General features: G+C 43.0%; 1 protein-coding gene across 1 annotated transcript in view; it reads left to right on the top strand.

The window, feature by feature from the left end:
* Positions 1 to 22,105, top strand: part of LOC308079271 (GRAM domain-containing protein 4-like) — a 72,781-nt gene that overhangs the window by 33,652 nt on the left and 17,024 nt on the right. Inside the window, exons 4-10 of the mRNA XM_080420658.1 lie at positions 10,640 to 10,760; positions 13,777 to 13,838; positions 16,715 to 16,850; positions 17,641 to 17,666; positions 19,856 to 19,947; positions 20,601 to 20,692; positions 21,305 to 21,353. Coding sequence (XP_080276784.1) covers positions 10,640 to 10,760; positions 13,777 to 13,838; positions 16,715 to 16,850; positions 17,641 to 17,666; positions 19,856 to 19,947; positions 20,601 to 20,692; positions 21,305 to 21,353 — 578 coding nt within the window. The remainder of the gene's footprint in view (positions 1 to 10,639; positions 10,761 to 13,776; positions 13,839 to 16,714; positions 16,851 to 17,640; positions 17,667 to 19,855; positions 19,948 to 20,600; positions 20,693 to 21,304; positions 21,354 to 22,105) is intronic.

Consider the following 22,105-nt stretch of genomic DNA (forward strand, 5'->3'; position numbering starts at 1 on the left):
TCTCTCTCTCTCTCTCTCTCTCTCTCTCTCTCTCTCTCTCTCTCTCTCTCCTCTGTGTGTGTCTGTCTCTCTCTCTGTGTGTGTGTCTCTCTCTGTGTGTCTCTCTGTCACCCTCTCTCTTTCTCTCTGTCACACTCTCTCTTCCTTTCTCTCTCTCTGTCACTCTCTCTGTCACTCTCTCTCTTTCTCTCTCACTCTGTCTCTATCTCTCTCACTACATACTTTATTTACTGGAGTATTTCCAGTTTTCAGTACTTTTACTTTTACTCCACTACATCTCGGAGGCAAATATTTTACTCCTCTACAATTATTTGAAAACTAGTTACTTGGTACTTTGCAGATATAAATTATTATAAAACATACATTAACCACTTTAGCCTCATTTTTCATACATCGGCTATTTTAAAATAGCCGATCTACAAGCTCACAACGTGACGTGTTGTGAGCTTGTAGATCGGCTATTTTCAAACATTTTAGTACTTTTACTTTTGGTACTTTTAAGCATATTTTGATGCCAATACTTTTGTACTTTTACTCAAGTAACATTTTGAACACAGGCCTTTTACTTGTAACAGAGTATTTTTATATTGTGGTATTACTACTTTTACTTTACTAAAATAATGTACTTCTTCTACCACTGGGAGGAAACATAAGAGACGAATAAAGAGGTGTGCAAAGGCAGGGGAGAGAACGGAGGAATGAATAGACATTGGAAATGGTCTGGGGGAGAGAGGGAGAGACACACACACACCAGTGATAGAAGAAGTACTCGCATGTTTTACTTAAGTAAAATAATCAATACTGCAATGTACGGTAGATATACTCTATTACAAGTAGAAGTCCCGTATTCAAAATGTACCTGAGTGAAAGAACAAAAGTATCGGCATCAAAATACACTTAAATTACCTAAAGTAAAAGTACTCATTGTGCAACACACACACACACACACACACACACACACACACACACACACACACACACACACACACACACACACACACACACACACACAGAGAAGGACAGATGGAAAAAGGGTGGGAGAGGTAGAGTGGAGAGGTTAAAAGGTGAAGAGGATTATGGTATGGCCTTTGAAGAAAAACAGACGGAGAGTCAAAATATTATTTATGTTTTGTTATTATGCTGTTTAGACTGATGATAGGTTCTTGGTTTACCTATGATCCTAGAATACTGTCCTTATGCATTTGATGTAATACCTTTTGTTCACCTTGCTTATTGTAAATTGCTCTGGATTAACTCATTGACTGCCAGAGTTAAAACCTCGTTCATAGCAGCCCTTGCCAGCGATTTTCGTGTTTTTTTGTTTCGTTATTTTGTTATTTAATTCACATATAGAAAGTCTAGCTTGACACTTGAATCGTTTTGATCGTTCCACCACTAGAGAGCAGCACATACCAAGCTTGATCGGCTCGCTGACACACTCGCCCCCTCCCAGACCCACTCACACAGTGAAACACATGAACCGGAAGTGAAATGTCTCAGATTCTGTGATCGGCGAAAATTACTTTGTGATACACAACGGGGATGACTGTTCGTCACCCAGACCATAGATTATAGGAGGGGAGGTCTCCGATCGTTTTTCATAGCGTGTGAAAAACCGTTTGTTTCCCTATTATGGTCGAAAATGACTGGGGGGAAAAATGTAAAACCGAAAACGGAACCCAAGTCATGGAACCGGATGCAGTGGTGGTTGAAGTAAGTGGAACCTGAAACTTAGCCTGATTCATAACAGAATAGCGTGATCAGAGCATAAAGATCAATAAAGACCATAGATCGCATTAATGCGATCCTGGCGGCCAAGCGCGCTATTTATTAGATCGCATTAACGCGATAATGGCGGCCAATGAGTTAAGAGTGTCTGCTAAATGACTACATTGTAAATTGATGAGAGTTGACATAGAGAGAGATCTGTGTTTACACTAGATGCCAGTATATTGCCGGCTAAAAAAATAACATACTGTAAATTGCTAGCATAAACACGGACAAGTCATTCACACATCGCCCTCCAGTCCTTACAGTACGTTGAAGGATGGATACCTCCATCTGTGATTGGAGAACTGGACTTAACATATAACTGGTTTCTTTCCATTTGCAGTCCAAAATCAGTTATTCCTAATCTGTATCAATTTGATAATGTAAGGGATTTGTGCCAATCTACTACAAAAGTAGATTACTTCATGGTTGGTTTACTAATCCTGATAGGAGGCAGATACAAAACCGATGCCAAATATGTGAGTATGTGACTATTACATCACAGTTAAGCCAAAATCACCTTAAAAGCCGACCTAGGAAGCACGACAACTATTCCACAATCTTTGAAAGCCTTTCCGTTCACAAAAATGATTTTTTATATATCTTTCCACAATTAAACGTGTCTGTGTGGAGAAAGCTTAACATCACAGTGAGATATCTGTAGTCTTTGTGGGGAAAGCTTAACATCATAGTAGATATCTGTACAGTCTTTGTGGGGAAAGCTTAACATCACAGTGGACATCTGCACAGTCTTTGTGGAGAAAGCTTAACATCACAGTAGATATCTGTACAGTCTTTGTGGGGAAAGCTTAACATCACAGTGGATATCTGTACAGTCTTTGTGGAGAGAGCTTATCATCAGAGGGATATCTATGTAGTCTTTGTGGAGAAAGCTTAACATCACAGTGAGATATTTGTGTAGTCTTTGTGAGGAAAGCTTAACATCACAGTGTGTTATCTGTGCAGTCTAGGGATGGGACGTTAATCGTTATTATTGTGATACAAAAATGCTCACAATAATCGTATCACAAAGATTTTAATTTATTGTGAAACTTCAGTACTACTTAAAGGGCAAGACCACTTTGGTAGAGGTTTGGGTTGTGTAGTTATCTTGCCATGATGTAACTCCAAAGGTGGACAAGAAATCTAAAATATTTGCTCCATTGATTAGAAATTGAGAATTTCTATTGTACGGTGAAACGGCTCTCAAAGTCACTCTTTTAGTGGAAGCCTTCCAAGCCTTCTTATCACCCAACAACAGGGGGGAGTTTCCCCGGTAGGACGTAGCTCGTGGAAGGAACACGTTATTCCAACCAGTTCCTTTCCCCTCCATCAGGCGCCAGGGGGGAGGCAGTATAGAGACCAGGATTACTGCATGTTTTTTTGTGAGGGTACCTACCCTAGGGGACACGGGGAGAACATGCAAACTCCACACAGAAAGGCCCTTTCACCAACCCCACCTAGGGTATGGGCACTGATGGAATCATCAATTATTTTTGATTTTTTTGTCCACCTTTTGGAGTTACATCATGGCAATGTGACTACACAACCCAAACCTCTACCAAAGTGGTCTTGCCCTTTAAACTCTCTATACTTTATAAAATGGACCTGTAAAGAGCGCATTTGGTACGCTCTTATTTCACTCCACACAAGTCGATTTGCCAAAATTGCAGACACATTGTGAGCTTGTAGATATGCTATTTTTGGCGAACGTTCCCCTCAGATTAAGGATGCTGGGGTTCAAGTAGTTTAACTTTTAAGCATATTTTAAGCATATTTTAAGCATATTTTAAGCATATTTTGATTATCGCGATAATATCGTTGATCGCAATTATTTTTGCCACAATAATCGTGACGTGTAACATTCATATCATCCCATCCCTAGTGCAGTCTTTGTGGAGAGAGCTTTACATCACAGTGGCATGTCTGTGCAGTCTGGTGGTAACCGTAGACAGCGCTCACCGCAGCGCCAACAATGAGCAAACAATAGTTTTGGTTGCCAGGGGGCGCTAGCAATGAATATTTAATAGGCTCTAATGGTTGCAGAGAAAGGAGAGGAGTGAGTGGTGAGATTATGTGTTCAGAGAGAGACGGAGACACTCTGCTAAACTCTGCTGTGAATGACGCGTGCACGGCAAAATCCTGAGTGCTAAATTAACTCTGAGAGTTTACAAATGGAACCAAATGGACCCGTTGGCAGTGGTGGAAAAAGTAAATGTTTCACTTAAGTAAAAGTATCAATATTGCAATATAGAAATACTCTGTTACAAGTAAAAGTACGGAATTCAAAATGTACTTGAGTAAAAGTACAAAAGTATTGGCATCAAAATATACTGAAAGTACCAAAAGTAAAAGTACTCATTATGCAGAATGTCCCATTTCAAGTTTTCAAATGTATAAAAATCTTTTGAAAATAGCAGATCACAATGCAGAACACAATGCTCACAATGCGTCGCATTGCTTGTACAGTAGATCGGCTATTATTTATTATTAATTTTTTTGTAGCCAATTTCTCCCCAATTTAGTCGTTATGCCAATTCATTCCTCCCCATACATTTCTACTGACACACCTGCCAGTGAGGAGCCCCCACCAGGAGGACGTAGAGCCTTCGTCCTACTCCTCCCGCTCAACACTGCCCGCTGACAGGTGCCGTGTGCAATGACCAATATCACCCTCACCATCCGGCTTCTCTCCCCCGAACGCGGGCCAATTGTATTCGTGTAGACGCTCGACAAAGCCGGTTGGCACCACAGTGGATTCGAACCCTCAACCTCCGTGGTGGTGGGCAGAGACTTTACCACTGCGCCACCCGAGCGCCTCAGATTGGCTATTTTCAAATGGCCGAAATATGTATAGGGCTGAAGTGGGTAATGTATGTTTTAATCCATTTAGACCGGGAACGCAGCTGTGCCTGTATGTCATTTAACACAGTAAGAGTATAAATATCATTGTGATAAATTACTTGGCATCAGCATAGACTGGCACACTCGCCGATACCAGCATTTTAGGCCATATCGGCAGCTTTTCCCTATACCGGTATCGGTACCTTTGCGTTGCGTGTTTGACCCTTAGGTCTGCTGGACTTTGGATCCCTGCTGTAACCTTTATTCAGATTTCTTGGACTCTGCTTTTCCTGGTTTTCTTTTGAACCTCTGCCACGCAGCCTCACCTTTCTGGTTTTGACCCTCTGCCATGTAGATTTTGATTACTATTTCAAAACATACACTAACCACTTCAGCCGATATATATTTTGGCCATTTGAAAATAGCGGATCTACAAGCTCACAATGCGGCGCGATGCGACCCATTGTGAGCTTGTAGATCTGCTATTTTCAAAAGATATGTATACATTTTATAAATTTGAAAAAAACTTTTCCCACCACTGCCGATGATCACACATGATGATCTGCAATTTTTCGGCTTCATAGCTTACGCTAGAACATTTTGTTTTGCGAAAATGGAATTCATAAAGCACTAAAATGTTGATGTCCTCACAAGTATAGGTGTGTGTGTGTGTGTGTGTGTGTGTGTGTGTGTGTGTGTGTGTGTGTGTGTGTGTGTGTGTGTGTGTGTGTGTGTGTGTGGCTGCTTTGATGATGGATAAGACTCAGTGTAGTCCCATCTTCTGATCAGTCTCGTCCGTGTGGGTTCATGGGGTTCGTTGTGCTGCCAGCACTGCATCGTGACACAGACAAACCTCAATTTATACTCTGTAGTGCAGGGGTCTTCAACAGGGGGTCCTCAGAGTTACTACAGGGGGGCCGCCACATCTTTGTGTGATAGGATAAAAAATATTTTTGTACTCTAGCATGTCTATTCTGAGGAGAACGTTAGAAAATAGCAGATCTTGTAGATCTGCTATTTTTGGCTAAGAGGTTTGGTGTTGAGGGAAAAAGGAGCAAACCAAGTACAGAGCCAAAGGTCACAAGTTTACTACATATTGAGGGTTTAAGTGGTTAAATATCTGAACATACGCATGTTAAAGAGATGGTTTACCCCCAAAATGCCTTTTTTCCTATCGATTAGTCACCCCATGGAGACTTCAATTCATGGATATTCTTTTGTTTTTGTCACATTCCTAAGTCAATAATTTGATGACCGGCAGCGGTTCTGGTAGGAGACACGAAGAGTTTCCTTTGTGTCTCCTACCGGAACCGCTGCCTACCGGTCCACATCATATTATTGGCTTAGGAATGCGACAAAAACTAAAAGAATATCCATGAATTGAAGTCTCCATGCGGTGACTAATCGATAGGATATGTTTTGGGTGAACTATCCCTTTAACATGAATCCAACATGCACTGATGATAGTTGCTGTCAAACAAGTCTATGAAGCTTTCTATGAAATAATATGAAACGGTTTAATCTCACTTTTATACAATGTAGTGGGGGTCCCTGCTTCATCCCTCTCTCAGCTAGGGGGTCCTTGGCCTGAAAAACGTTGAAGACCCCTGCTGTAGTGTGACGTTGTCGCTTGCCAAAAATCTGCGATTTTTCGGCAAGCAACACCATCTGCCATTTGATGTAGTGCCTTAATTAAGCTATGTACGCTATATAGTAGAATGCTGATAGCCCGGACCGCTGGCCTAGTGGTCTGCGGGCACCTAGGCTCCATTGCGCGTGTGTGTGTGTGTGTGTGTGTGTGTGTGTGTGTGTGTGTGTGTGTGTGTGTGTGTGTGTGTGTGTGTGTGTGTGTGTGTGTGTGTGTGTGTGTGTGTGTGTGTGTGTGTGTGTGTGTGTGTGCACGCAGATTAGACCGCCGTTGTCTTATGTGTGGGTTTGATCCTTGAGCGCCTGCCATTTTTGCACCTCCCCCCGTGGGCACGGCGGGCATGAATTTGTTTGTGTGTGTGTGTGTGTGAGATGTGTGTGCTTCACATCGCTGCCTCCTCTCCTCCAATATTCATGCCGTGTCTTTAGTTACGAAACAATAGGCGGAGAGGAAAACACGGCTACTGTATCTGCTGCGGCTGACACCTGAACCCGCAGGCTGCCAGGCCCGTGGGCACAGTGTGGGCGGGCGGGCGGGAATGTGGGCGGGGAGCGAGCGGAGGTCAGGGAAACGGAGCAGAAAGAGAAAGGAGGTGTTTGTTTGAATGAAGGCTGCATGCAGTGGTGTAAAGTAACTTAAGCACATTTACTCAAGTGTTGTACTTTTTTACTTTAATGGAGTATCTCCAATTTTCCAATACTTAACTACATCTACTGCACTACATCTCAGAGGCAAATATTGTGCTTTTTACTCCACTACAATTCTATAGTTGACTAGTTACTAGTTACTTAGTAGATTTGGATTATTATTACAAGACAGACCACTTCAGCCCTATATATATATTTCAGAAACAGTATTTGAAAATAGTTATTTTCAGCTATTTTCAAAATATTTTTTTAAATACATTTTTTAAACTGATCGCATTTGACCACCAAAATGTGGAGCTCAAATGCGGAATAGTTGAGCACGAGCAGGTGCACTAGGGTTTCAAACGGTAGAAGCACGCGCAGTAGCATTTTAAATGCGGAAGTGCAATCCCAGATTTGACCACCAGGCGACGGAAGCTTCACTGTTCTACCACGGTTCTGGGGGCTTGGGCAAAATCCTTAATGTTCATTTAACTCAGAAGAGAGTACTAATGGAAGGTTCCATTAGTACTCTCTTCTGAGTTACAGTCCCGTAAGGGTCTATTTGGTTCCATTTGTATCCGTTAGGATCCATTTTATAAAATTGGTTAAAAGAAAATAGAGACTGCATACTGTTAAGTAATTTGCTCACAGTCAATAGTTTATTATGGTTCGACCAACACAAGGTCTTACTCAAAACGTCGTTTTTTTTCTGTCTTCTTTATTTTTTCTTTCTGAACAAGACCTTGTGTTGGTCGAAACATAATTAACTATTGACTGGGAGAACGTTATATAACAGAGTGCAGACTTTTCTTTCAACCTGACTGTTTTTTTCGTCCTGTCTTTTCGACCAACACAAGGTCTTGTTCAGAAAGAAAAACAGAAAGAAAACGAAAAGCTCACAACACGCCACGATGCGACGCATTGTGAGGTTGTTGATCTGCTGTTTTAAAAAATATATACATTTTGAATATTCTTTTGAAACATTTTCACAACAAATCTGGTACGGGGGTCCCTGCCACAAAATATTTTTAAATAGTAGTGGGGGGTTAATCCATATTAATTTGGGGGTCCTTGATATGAAAATGTTCTTGACATGAAAATGTTTGAGAACCACTGGTTTAAACTAATTAGGAAACAAGCCCAAATAAGCAACTACACTTTAGAAACGAGCCCAAAACAATGCAACCCGCAACTAGTTACAACTACAAGCAACTATACAGAAAAACAAGCCCAAAGTCGCTTATAATAAGCAGACATGGCAACACTGGCACATACTCACTGAGAGAACATAGAGAAGTTGTCACACAACACGTTTATGTGGAATGGTTATCGTGAAAATGATGCCAGAAAAAAAGTTGACAAAACACATGAGCCTACACGTTATGACTGTGGATGTGATTTAAAAGGGTTTTGACTTTATTTCATTATCATTGCTGGTACTTGCTGGTTTGTTTTTGTTTGTTTTCTCGTGTGTTTGTTTGTTAATTTTTTCTTGTTTTAGATTTTTATTTTATTTTTACGTAATTTTTTTTCTGTGTGAAAAGATAGGCAAAATAAGCCATTGGCTTCAGCCTACAAATTTTTGGTCTAAACCATATGATATGATGAATATATTGAATTTGTCTTGTTATGACCAAAATAAATTACTACTACTACTACTACTACTTTGACTTTTGTGTTGAAGCATGAAGGCAGGAACCCAAAATATGAAACAACAGAGTGGCCTTCATTCAGATTAGTCTGTGACCTTGTTGGAACGTCTCATCCCGACCCAAAGGATAAGAAACTAAATTGTTAAGGCCACTGGGAGGTGCTCTGAGAAAGGCTAATGTATGTTACAGTACATGTGGGAAACCAGCGGGCAAGCGGGCGGGCTGCCCTGGCAGAAGGAAAACAAAGCTACGATGCCAGTGATCAGGGGGGCGACGGGCCGACCGGCCCTGCCGATCGCCGCTAATCGCCACCCATCGCCCCGGCGGCCTGGGGCGTTTTGTTTCCCTCAGGGGGCCAGGCCTTGAAGGGGCCCGGCCGAGGCTTCCGCGACGGGCACACGGTCACTCCCCGTTCCGCTTTTCTCACTTGTACTGGTTTCTCACATGTACTGCAACATATACTGTATATCATCTTCTTGATTTGTTTTGGTTTTTTTTGGTTTGTTTACTCTGATGTATCTGCTTTTATATGGCTATCATGTTGTTGCTTGTCTTCCTTTATTGGAAAGCACTTAAGGTTCAACTGCTGTTGTTTGTAAATGTGCTGCAATAAACAAACATGACTTGACTCGGGCAGAAACCTTATATGGTCATGCATTTTTTAAGTAATGCCCTACTTTGTTGTACAAAGAGTCTCTCGCAAAAGTAGTGAAAATGGCAGATATGCAAGCTCACAAAAATATTTGTTTTTTTAAATCAATTATTTGTTCATAATGGATTGAATTGATTCGCTGGATTAACTGTCGCACCCTTACGGCTGCAGCCACTCTCTGATCTGACCATCTAGCCTACATTCCTCAATGGGCTGCAACTGTAGACGCACTGAGGACAGATATAGGAAGTAGGACACAGATTAGGAGACGGTAGAGAGACATACGCTACAGAAAAGATAGAGAGAGAGAGAGTGAGAGTGGAACAGGGACGCTGATAATGAGGGTAATAGAGGTGTGTATAGCTGAGCCACGTGGCCTCAGCCCAAGTTTGCTTTGGCTTTTAGCAACCTCTGTTGGACACTTTTGTACACAGCGCTAGCCTGACATGTACGCGGACAGACAGAGGCCACATCCACACGGAGACGTTTAAAAAATGGCACAGAGTCGTTTTCAAAAAGTTTACCGTACACACAGAATCGTCTCAAGAAATGTGTGTGTCCACACGAAACCACTGAAAACACCACAAACTGAAAACGCTGTATGCCCGGCCTGTGGGTGGTGCTTTGGTGGAAAGTAACTAAGTACATTTACTCAAGTACTGTACTTAAGTATAATTGAGGTATTTTTGACTTTACTCGAGTATTTCCAATTTTCAATACTTTTACTTCTACTCCACTACATCTCAGAGGAAAATATTGTACTTTTACTCCACTACAATTATTTGAACGCTTTAGTTACTAGTTACTTTGCAGATATAAATCATTACATTATAAAACATACATTATTTGCCCTATTTTACATAGTCTATTTGAAAATAGCCGATCTACAAGCTCACAACGGGCATCGCGACGCATAGTGAGCTTGTAGATCAGCTATTTTCAAACTTCAGATTTATTCACTCTGGGACCTGGTTTCAAAAATGTGCGTTTTCGGGCACCCAAAACGCCGGCTCCGTGTGGACGAAACGTGTAAACGATTAAAAACGTATGCGGTTTCACCTAAAATCGTCTCCGTGCGGATGTGGCCAGAGTCAGACAGACACACACACACACACACACACACACACACACGCACACACGCGCAAACACACACGCGCAAACACACACAGACACACTGACAGACATACTGACAAAGATGAAGCCCGCGGCCGAAAACGGGCACTCCCCTCTCCGTTTTTTTCACTTGTACTGGTTTCCCACATGTACATGTAGATGGTGTAAAGGTGTTTTTACACTGCATCGTTAGATGGTGTAAATGATGTGATGGTGTGGTTTGAAGGTTGAGAACCATTAGATGATGGTGTGGTTTTTTCACTTCCTCAGGAAGCTGAGGGAGGAGGCCAACATGATGTAATGTTGTGATGTTTTCTTCTCCTTCCTCCAGAGGAGGAGCTCAGGAAGCTGAGGGAGGAGACCAACGTGGACGCCCTGCGTCAGGAGCTGGAGAGAGAGAGGAGCAAGAGGATAGACCTGGAGCAGAAGATGAACGAAGTGCTCAAATCCAGGTACACATGCACAAACACACACACACACATGCACGCACGCACACACACGTTTGTATTACTATACGTGTGAGGAGTCGGACCTCAAAATTCTCCTGAGAAAGCAGGCCTGGGATCTGAGGTTACCCTCGGTCGTCGTGACACATTGGTCTTGTTCACTGTGTTTATGGAAAAACAGCTCTTGTACCGGCTTTGAGAAACCTGGACGACTTATCTGGAACATTATGATGTTATCCAGGGTGCGTGCGTGCGTGCGTGCGTGCGTGCGTGCGTGCGTGCGTGCGTGCGTGCGTGCGTGCGTGCGTGCGTGCGTGCGTGCGTGCGTGCGTGCGTGCGTGCGTGCGTGTGCGTGCGTTGGTGCGTGCTCGGAACGCCGCGTTCAGAGCTTGCGGAACATAGAGACAGAGAGAGACTTGATAGGTGCGGAATCCCACACTATGTTTCAGAGGAAGTCACACGCCAGTACACAGGCCTGGGTTGGGTCGTCTCACGTTGTCTATGTTGGTGTCAGGAGAATCCTGTGTGCAGGGGTTTTTCTACACATAAGCAAGTGTGTGTGTGTGTGTGTTGCAATTATTTAACCACAGGAGGATAGGAGGCTAATTTAAAGATGTTTATGCATTAGAATCTGCAGCTATTCTTAGCACACCATAGCACAAGATGACACTGTTAACTCTTTAACTGAAAGAGTAATAGTGCAATATTGTGACGCTACTGCCAGCGAAAAAGAGCGATTTTACTGTACCATTAAAAAAAATCATGGAATATTCTCCGTGACCTCCGTCCTCACTGATATCGGCTCATTATACGCACAGGGTTCTCGTAATATAGGGGGGGGGGGGGGAATTATCCGCTCGTGGTAATCCGTTGCACAGCTGTGGCTTGTTTTTGCCGTAAAGCAAGAGGAACGGAGAAATAGCCATTTCCCCACAGGAAATAAACAGGAAGTAAACAAGCTTTTATTTTTTTTAAATGACGTCTGTCGTCATCAGGCAGTGAAAGCATCATTCATAGGGTAGATAAAAGCGCCATCTGGTAGAAAACCACTGAAAACACAAAACTCGTCAGAACTCGTCAGTGGCAGGCTCGGCAGAATCTGACGAGGGAACTCTTCTGTGGCAGGCAAAGAGTTAATACCATATGGTATACAGTAGGTGATTTCTCAGTCATATACTGCACTGTAGGATGTTTTCACATTGACTGCCAGTGACGTGTCTTGACGTCATTGGCAGTCAATGTTTTTGATTGATTTACTCCGGCAGTCAATGGGTTAAAAGCTGCAAACTGCAAAGTTTCTTGTTTCATATTTTCTAACTTCACAAATGTTTACTTTCTTTTTGCACACCAGTTTTTGTTGGGGGGGGGGGGGGGTTTGTATTGTGTCTTCTGTGTTTCTTACATTGGAAGTCCTGGAAGATGCTATCGAGTGGCCGTCACGTCGCGGTCGGGTCTCCTGACTTGAACGCCATCTCTGGTGGGATTTGGAATGGTGGAAGATTTGCAAAAAAATGCAAACCCAAGAATATTAATGAACTGGAGGCCATTGCACATGAGGAACAGGCTGGTGTCTGGCTATGCATCATGTTTGCAGAAGGTCAGAACAACAAAAGGGTGCTTTTTTTCCCAAAAAATCGGACTGCAGTAGTTGTTGAGCGTATAACATTTTGTAGCGCTCGGATGACGCATGCGTCAAAGTAGTTGGCCACCACCACGGAGTCTGGGGGTTCGAATCCGCCGCGGTGCCAAACGGCTTTGTCAAATATAAAGTCCGGCCAAAACCTCATTCACTTGAATTTTGCCGGGTCTTTCACCATCACACATTCTCCCTCAGGGGACCCAGTCAGGGTTGATCAGACCCTGGCTGGTGTCCCAGCAGCATTGGCCCAGTGAAGGCTCTTCCTGATCCCCAGCCATCTGGAGTCTCTCTCTGCCGCCTCCATGGTGGACCTGGTTGGCTTTCCTTTTTGCATCCCCCATGATGCCAAGGTGTGTGTGTGTGTGTGTGTGTGTGTGTGTGTGTGTGTGTGTGTGTGTGTGTGTGTGTGTGTGTGTGTGTGTGTGTGTGTGTGTGTGTGTGTGTGTGTCAGTGAGCGGAGCGGCCAGCACAGCCTCTACATTACGGCCCACTACACTGGGCTGACCTCTTCTCTAGGGTTGTTGCTCCACCAGCTCCTGGTACCGCTTCTACTCGTTCTTCTCTATGCGATCCTCCCAGGGAAATCTCAGCCATCAGCAATTTTTGCTATTTTGGAAAAGTGAAAGTATTGTCCTGTCGGGTTTCCGCCCGACAGGCAACAGCGACGATATATAATGTGTGTGTGTGTGTGTGTGTGTGTGTGTGTGTGTGTGTGTGTCTGTCTGACTAATCCTGACCAACACTGTTCTTTCCCGCATGTCACAGCTTTTCAGAAAAACTGAATAACGTTGCCAAAATACCATCTGGCCAAAAATTACTTCTAATCACTTTGAATCCTAACATACTTAAACGTCAGTAATCCATTTTTAAATACGACAATGATGCACATACTGTAGCTAGCAAATAGCAGTATGACAGTTAACTGTTATGTTTTTCCATTACTCCAGCTGATTGTGGTAAAATCTGTGTTGCATATGTCATCCGTAAGTGTTACAACATTCAAAATCTGGGTTTTTTTCTCATTAATGTTTTCAATCCATGTGTGAGTTATCTGACTGAAATCCTAAAAAGTTTAGTTCCAACACTATTCAGTCAGTCTAAATAAGTATTAATACAGTATGTTATTAGAAACAAACAAGTCACACACAACTTAAATGAACATTTGACTGAGGTGAAAGATACTGTTGATACCAGAGACTAGAGAATGTGTTTTAAGCTTCTCTATGTGTCCCTCTCCCTCTCCCTCTCCCTCTCCGGCTCTCTTCTCTTCTCTTCTCTTCTCTTCTCTTCTCTTCTCTTCTCTTCTCTTCTCTTCTCTTCTCTTCTCTTCTCTTCTCTTCTCTTCTCTTCTCTTCTCTTCTCTTCTCTTCTCCTCTCCTGCAGGTTAGAGGACTCGCCGCCCCAGCCTCCTCGCAGACAACAGTCACCGTCATACGACAGAACAGGTAAGATGGAGACATGACAGCAGCAGTTCGGGGGTTAAGTGTCTTGTTCAGTAACACCCATAATGCGGGTGATTCCCACACAGATAGTACAGCATGTGTGTGTGTGTGTGTGATCTCAGCAGTGTTGTTGGCTCTGTTGTCGCACCACAGACAGTGTGTCTACGTAGGTGGTGCCAGAGACTTGTATTAGAGAGTTGCGTCACCTCTGGGGCAGAAAACAGCACCGGTCACGTGGTTCATGTAAACTCGAAATAGTGACAAACGCTCATAGACTCCAGTGCATTCCGTAAACTTCCGGTTCAGGGCTTTGTCACCATTCGCCAATAGAAGGCTCTGTGGAAGACTGGCCCGATGAAGTGAACGGAGGTGACGCAACTCTCCTTATGTGGCTCTGGGTGGTGCACCACTTTCCCTGTCCTGGCTGTGTCTTGTGTTGTTGGCTCCCACGGTGTCAGTGTGCTCGCCACCAGTTCCGGGCGCCTGACACAGTGCTATGATGGGAAATATTAATATTCCACTTAGGGTGAAGTGTAGACTATTTATTGAAGAAGATTCAAGCATAAAAAACAGCATTACAGCAGCATAGCCCAGACCAGTGTTGTTGACCAGGACCTGTTTTTCTGTAAAGTCGCTATATATATATTTTTTTTTTTGGCTTGTTTCTAAAGTGTAGTTGCTTATTTGGACTTGATTCCTATAATGTTGTCAAACCAGTGGTTCTTAAACATTTTCATGGCAAGAACCCCCAGATTATGTATTTGTCCGCAGATCCCCCCATCTGAAATTATGTACTTGTACATCAAGCTGCCTCACGCTACAGAAACAGAAAATAGGCTCCCTCCCTATATGGGGCGTATGGCTTGGCAAGGCTTACTTACTTATGTATGTGACAGCGCAATAATAATAATGCTGACTGGTTAAGTTAAGAACGTCCATGTATGGTATGTACTGAAACACATGCTGACAGAGAGTAGGAGTAGCAGTCCAAGTCCAATCAATCACCTGTTAAGATTGACAGCTGCTGCAGTCAAGTCAAACTTAGCACTTTGGTGTGAGAAGCTGCTGACATGGCATTCGATTAGATTGAATGTAAGGCAAGCACGTACACAGTGATGCACATATTTGGTAGTCTATATCCTGCCGCCATTGTGCCCAGTCAGCCTCATTGTATCAGAGCGCCCTCTGCTGGTAGTCATGGACTGTAAACGGGAAGCAGCCTTATAGGCTGTAGCGCTCTTTCACTAGCATTATGAGGTTTAAATGTGAACTGTAAAACTTGGACCACTCGCTGAAGCGTAAATCGACGGCTTCTAAATCAGTAGTTCTCAAACTTTTTCATGTCAAGGACCCCCACATTGATATGTATTTGGTCGCGGACCCCCATTTGAAAATGTTTTGTGCCAGGGACCCCCAGAAGAGAAGATTTTTGTTAAAACATTTCAAAATGCTGCCATGCCATGCTGCGAGTTTGTAACTGTATATCTGCAATCTTTTGTGATAGCCAACGTATAAAATATGGACAAAGTAGTTAAAATTATATGCTGGGATGGCGGGATTTGATATAAATATTAGATCAGAGAACCACTGATCTAAAGGAAAGCATTGGTGCAAACGGCAAGGACAAGTGCCGAATATCATTATTCAATAATATTCTGGATCCTGAAGCCCATACATTCATACTTGGTCCTAAATGGTTTAGCAATGCTTTGCATCTTGCTGTACTGTACTGCCAATGAAGCTTATTTGTATCTGACAAGGAGACATTTCCTGCTCAAATGTCAGCTGACTGTGGGTATAAATAATGAGAGACAGAGACAGAGAGAGAGAAAAGCTAATGGTGCAGCTCAGCTGGAGAGAACATGTGACAGAACTAATTATTTTACAAAAACAAGATTAAAGTTTCAATGTCATTTATTATCGCTTCAATGAAACATATGATTGTAATTGGAGGTCGAGAATCACTGGTCTAAAAATGACATCAGAGAGAGAGAGACTAATTTTGGAAAATGGGTTATGTTTGTAGATCATTTCATCTAGGGCAGACATGCCTTTTAAAGGAACAGACGTGTGTGTGTGTGTGTGTGTGTGTGTGTGTGTGTGTGTGTGTGTGTGTGTGTGTGTGTGTGTGTGTGTGTGTGTGTGTGTGTGTGTGTGTGTGTGTGTGTGTGTGTGTGTGTGTGTGTGTGTGTGTGTGTGTGTGTGTGCGTTACACATATGGTACTGTATGCAAGGACAAAAGCCCAGGGTACTCCCCAGCATTACAAGGACTCTGGGTTTAAGCTGAAGTCCATAAATCATGTTGTAAGATTGTTGGAACACACCTCATGACGTTCTATACAGTACGTTTTCATAGAAAAATGAACTTGTATTTTGTATTGTATAATTTCAAAGAGTGTTCCCTATAGAGGTATAGGTTGGCTACTGCAGGCTCATACTGTCCACTGCGAAAGCTGTGTGAACATCAAAAACAGTGGTGTAAAGTAACTAAGTACATTTACTCAACTACTGTACTTAAGTAACATTTTTGTACTAGTTACTTTGTAGATTTTGATTATTACAACAAAACATACATTAACCACTTCAGCCTCTATATATACTTTTTGAAAATAGCAGATCTACAAGCTCACAACGTGTAGCTTTGCGAAGCATTTGGAGCTTGTAGATCGGCTATTTTCAAAAGATTTGTATACATTGTATACATATAAGTTGTGAAATGGGACTTTCTGCATAATGAGTACTTTTACTTTTTACTTTAAGTACATTTTGATTACTGGAATTTTACTTGTAACACACTATTTCCATATTGCACCCCCCCCCCCCCACTTACACTTACACCACCTTTAATCCAAGAACATGTGTTAATGTTGTACCTCCAGACAAACTGCAGGCGGAGACGTGGGGTTCATGGATGATGAAGTGGATGTACGATCGTTTCGGGGTCTACGTGGAGGACTTCCGCTTCCAGCCAGAGGTGACCACCGTGGAGGCTGAGGAGCCGCTCAGCGCTAAAAGGTATGACCCTGACCCTGACCCCTGAACCTAACCCTAACCTAGAGCACCGTGGAGGCTAAGGAAGCCGCTCGGTGCTAAAAGGTATGATCCTGACCCCATGAGCCCAGCACATGGATTAAAGTTCTCAGTCATTTGGATTCCATAGCAGCCAGCTATGACTTGTATGGAAGCGCGGCGAATATAGTCGGATCTACAAGCTCACGACGTGTCACAGTGCGACACATTGTGAGCTTGTAGATCAGATATGTTGGAGTATTTGAAGTGGTCAGACCTCTCTTACTGAGGAAACACAAAAAGAATAAACAACCTTTTTCTTTAGTAAAAAATATCACTTACAACACCTTTAATTACTTAAATCAGACTTGTGAACAACAGAGACAGAGAGGATGTGGTAATGGTTAAATACTATCTGTTTTCCCTTTGCTGATAACATGTAGACTATCAGATACAGTAGTGCCATCTAGTTGCTGGACCTTGGATGAGTCCAAAGCAGCTCATCCCACGGTGTGTGGACGTCTAGGGCATTGGGTCTCAAAGTGGGGTCCGGGGACCCCCAGGGGTCCTTGGGGGGGTACCAGGGGGGCCGAATACATATCATTTTGGGGGTCCTTCATGTGAAAAACCACTGGTCTAGGGAGGGTAAAAATAAAAGCGTGTGGGAGTGTTTGATGGAAAGCTGCCGTCCTCAGTTCAGTCTTTACATAACACACTGTTTACTCGTACTAATACATGTACAGTTATGAGCCTACTGTACGCCTTCTCTGATCTTTTGGTTCCTATCTCCATACAGGTTGACAGAAAATATGAGACGACTCAGTGAGTACACACATGCACATGCACATGCACATGCACATGCACATGCACATGCACATGCACATGCACATGCACATGCACATGCACATGCACATGCACATGCACATGCACATGCACACACTCGCGCACACACAAACACACAAACACACACACACACACACACACACACACACACACACACAGTCATGCACACACTCAGCAATTACAGCTCATGTAGGGCTATCACGATCATAACATTTAATTATCCTACAAATCATTTTGATTAACGATTCAATTGTGTTTTTTGGACATTGAACATAGAATTATTAAACATTACATTTATGTTTGGCTTTGTAAACAAAAAGAAAAGGCACAATAACTTAAACACAATTATAAAGAAATTAGTAAAAGACTGCCAGTTGCCACTGCCAATAATCAAAATTCAGAAGAAGTAAAAGTATTGAAAACTGGAAATACTCCAGTAAAGTAAAAAATACTGAAGTACAGTACTTGAGTAAATGTACTTAGTTACTTTCCACCACTGGTTAAAAACCTTTCCACCACTGGTTAAAAACAATAGTGGAGATAGCAGATCTACCGTGCCAACTTTCTGTAGGAAACGTTGGCATGGATTCCAGTGCGTTGGAACAGTTGACAGTGTCGGTGCCCACTTCTATTTCCGGCCAGTTTTTAGCCTCATGGATAAGATTTTATGTATGGTATATTGATTGTGAGAAGGCTGGTGAGGCCAGGGTTTGGTATTGTTAGAATTTCTTCTACGGATGCTGGGTTTGGGATTTCACATTCTACTTTTGTCTTTTTTTTATAGAGATACATACAAAAAATACATAAAGTGCCATGCAACATATTTTCCACTTTTAATCAAGTATGATAGCTTTATTATTAAATGCACGTGCTGTTTGTTTCAGTCTCTCAGAGAGAGAATTAAATGGAATGCTTTATTCCTATTGGACAAGCACTACATCATTATATTGGGATTATAATATTGGGAAGAGAAGAGATTATTTACACATCAGATCGTTTGAATTAACTCAGTACTTGAGGAGTCTTTTTCACTATATACAAGGTTACTCTGGTGTAGTTTTCTTAGTACCCAAAGTCGCTTTACAAACAAACAAAACAAAATAAACAACTTTATTAGGAGAGAAAGTTAAAAAGCTAAACCCCCCCCCCCCCCCCCCCCCCACTAAGCTATGACTAAAAGGCAGAAAGATAGATTTGAATTAGGTGGGGAAAGTGAGTCTTAAAAGGTGGGTTTTGAGGGAGGCTTTGAACAGGGCAGGGGTGGGGCAGCTTTGATGTGAGGTGGGGTGCCAATACTTTTGTACTTTTACTCAAGTACATTTTGAATTCCGGACTTCTACTTGTAACAGAGTATTTCTACGTTGCAGTATTGCTACTTTTACTTAAGTAAAATATCTTCCACCACTGGCGTGGGAGCCTGGTTGTTGAGGGCCTTGTAGGTGGTGATCACTATTTTAAAATCTATTCTGTGTTTGACTGGGAGCCAGTGAAGGTCGTGGAGGACTGGTGTGATGCGGTTCTGTTGAGGAGGCGGGCAGCAGAGTTTTGCACATGCTGCAAGTGTTTGGAGGTGGCACCGTGAAGGAGGCTATTGCAGTAGTGGAGTCTGGATGTGATGAAGGCATGGATGAGTGTGTCTGCAGCAGTTTGGGGTAGTGTGGGACGGAGGCGGGCAATGTTTCGGAGGTGGTAAAAGGCCGTTTTGGTAATCTGGTTGACGTGGGACTGGAAGGAATTCGGATTTATTGCAGTTGAGCGTCAGGACGTTTTATTTTTTATTGTTTATCCCACGATTTTGTAACCCCATTTTTTTACACCCAGTGCCAATTGTCTATGTAATCCTGGGCACTACCTTCCCTCTGCCAACCTCTAGGGATTGCATCCAGATTTTAATGTCAGTCAGGCAGGTGGTGAGGGTGGAGTGGGTGCTGGTACAGTAGTAATGGATTTGGAGGGGAGGTAGAGCTGTGTGTTGTCGGCGTAGCAGTGAAAACGGAGGCCATGGCGGCAAAGGATCTGTCCGAGTGGGGGGAATGTAGAGGGAAAAAAACAGGAGAGGGCCAAGCACCGAGACCTGGGGGCTTGAAGATCAGATCTCCTCATCCAGTTACACCGTTATGTGATGTTCATAAACTAAGCTCAAGTCACTATGTTGTTGTTGTTTTCAGAGCGAGGAGCCAGACCTGTCACCAACTTCTTAAGGAACCTCTCTGCCTTATCCAACTGGCACTCCGTATACACGTCTGCTATTGCCTTCATTGTGAGTACACACACACACACACACACACACACACACACACACACACACACACACACACACACTACTACGTATACATCAGTCACAACTCCAACCCTTAAACCTACCCTCTAAATGTCTAATCCTACCCCTAATCTGAATCTATTTGTAAGCCTCTTGTATTTAAAAAAAAAATTGTTTAACACAGAAACCTCTCAATGTCTGCTTGCTTCTCAAATTAATTTGATCACAAGTAGAGTATACAGTCAGTGCCTATTGACTTTGTTTCTCATGTGTATATCCCTTGCCTCATTTGCCTCACCCGCTCGTGCAGTAAATTTAGTTCCAAATACTACCACGAGGTGGCGCTTTGGAGTCACTTTTTTGTTTCAGACAGACAGACAGCTGTAGGCAGTAGACCGCTGCTGCCCCTAGTGGCACAGAGTGGAAATAAGTGGAAATAAGTGGAAATAACACATGCCCTGCGTGACACGCATGAGAAGCAAGAAAGAAAACGACAAAGTCAATAGGCAATGACTGTAGTAAAACCACTCAAGCACACACACACACGCACGCGCGCGCGCGCACACACACACACACACACACACACACACACACACACACACACACACACACAGTGTTGGTTTGGCGTTGATGTGATGGTTCTCCTCCTGCAGATCTACATGAATGTGGCGTGGCATGGCTGGGCCATTCCCTTGTTCCTCTTCCTCGCTATCCTGAGGTTGTCCTTGAATTACCTCATTGCCAGGTAACACACTCAGCCCACTGCTTTTCATGTTTAACATCACATCCATTCATTCATATTAATGTTATATTGTCCCAGATTCATTCATATTAACTCTTTAACTGCCAGAGTAAATGGTGTAATAGTGAAAACGAGTGTTTTTACCCACCTTTGTAAAATCATGGAATATTTTCCGTGATCGCTGTCCTCACGGCGATCGCCTCATTACACGCGCGGGGGTCTCGTAGAATCGGGGGGGGGGGGGATTGTCCACGAGCAGGTAATCCATTAGTGGCTTGTTTTTGCCAAAAAAACAACAGGAACGGAGATAAAGCCATTTTTCCACAACAGACAGGAAGTAAACAAGCTGTTTTTATTTGTATTATGTCATTTCCGGGTCCGTTGTCATCTGGCAGTGAAAGCATCATTCATAGGGTAGCAAACAGCGCCATCTGGTAGAAAACCACTGAAAACACAAATCTCGTCAAACTGTGGCAGGCTGCGCTTTGGCAGAATCCGATGGGAAATCTCGTCAGTGGCAGGCAAAGAGTTAATGTTCTATTGTTTCATGCATTCATATTAATGTCCTATTGTTTCATTCATTCTTTCATTCACATTATTGTGCTGTTATTCCAGAGGTTGGAGGATCCAGTGGAGCATTGTGCCTGAGGTCTCTGAACCCATGGTAAGACTTCCTACACACGTACGTGTGTGTGTGGGGGGGGGGGTCAAACTAGCAATAGAATAGAAAGTAGCAGAATAGCATACATGTTCAGAAGCATATTCCATAAAAACTTAACGGTCATAAAAGCAAAAGCCTCAATCTGTGATTTCCTCAACTGGTTGGCTTAGGAATGCGACAAAAACAAAAAAATACCATGAATTCAAGTCTCCATGGGGTGACTAATCGATAGAAACATTTTGTTTTGTTTTGGGTGAACTATCCCTTTAACAATGTTGTTCTTCATCCAGGCTGTAGCCTGTTGATGCATTCATTCTGTAGCATTTAATTCTTTTACAAAATACACTTTAAATCAGGCTTGTCAAACTCGCGGCCCGCGGGCATTTTGCGGCCCGCGGAAAGGTCCATGGCGGCCCGCGAAGTGATTTGAAAAAACACCTTTTCATACTAGCTCTAATGGAAAAAAAACGAGAGAAAAAAAAGACAAAAAAAACGGCGGAGCCGGCAGGCAGTTATCCCCCCCAACCCCCCTTGCCTCTGACTGCGAAGGTCTAATAGTGGCCAAACTTGTTTTGTGAGAACAATGGCCAAGTCATGTCTAAACAATCAAGACAAGAGGAGATCAAGAAATAAATCTAATCACCCACGCTGGCACAAACATGTCAGTCTAAAAGTGTATTGATCCCTGCTAACCAGCGCTGCCCAGGGAAACAAGGACGAGGAATTTTATTGGCTCACTATTGGATACATCGTAA

The sequence above is a fragment of the Gymnoscopelus braueri genome (genome assembly GCF_963280865.1).
Source record: "Gymnoscopelus braueri genome assembly, chromosome: 23".
Lineage (NCBI taxonomy): Eukaryota > Metazoa > Chordata > Actinopteri > Myctophiformes > Myctophidae > Gymnoscopelus > Gymnoscopelus braueri.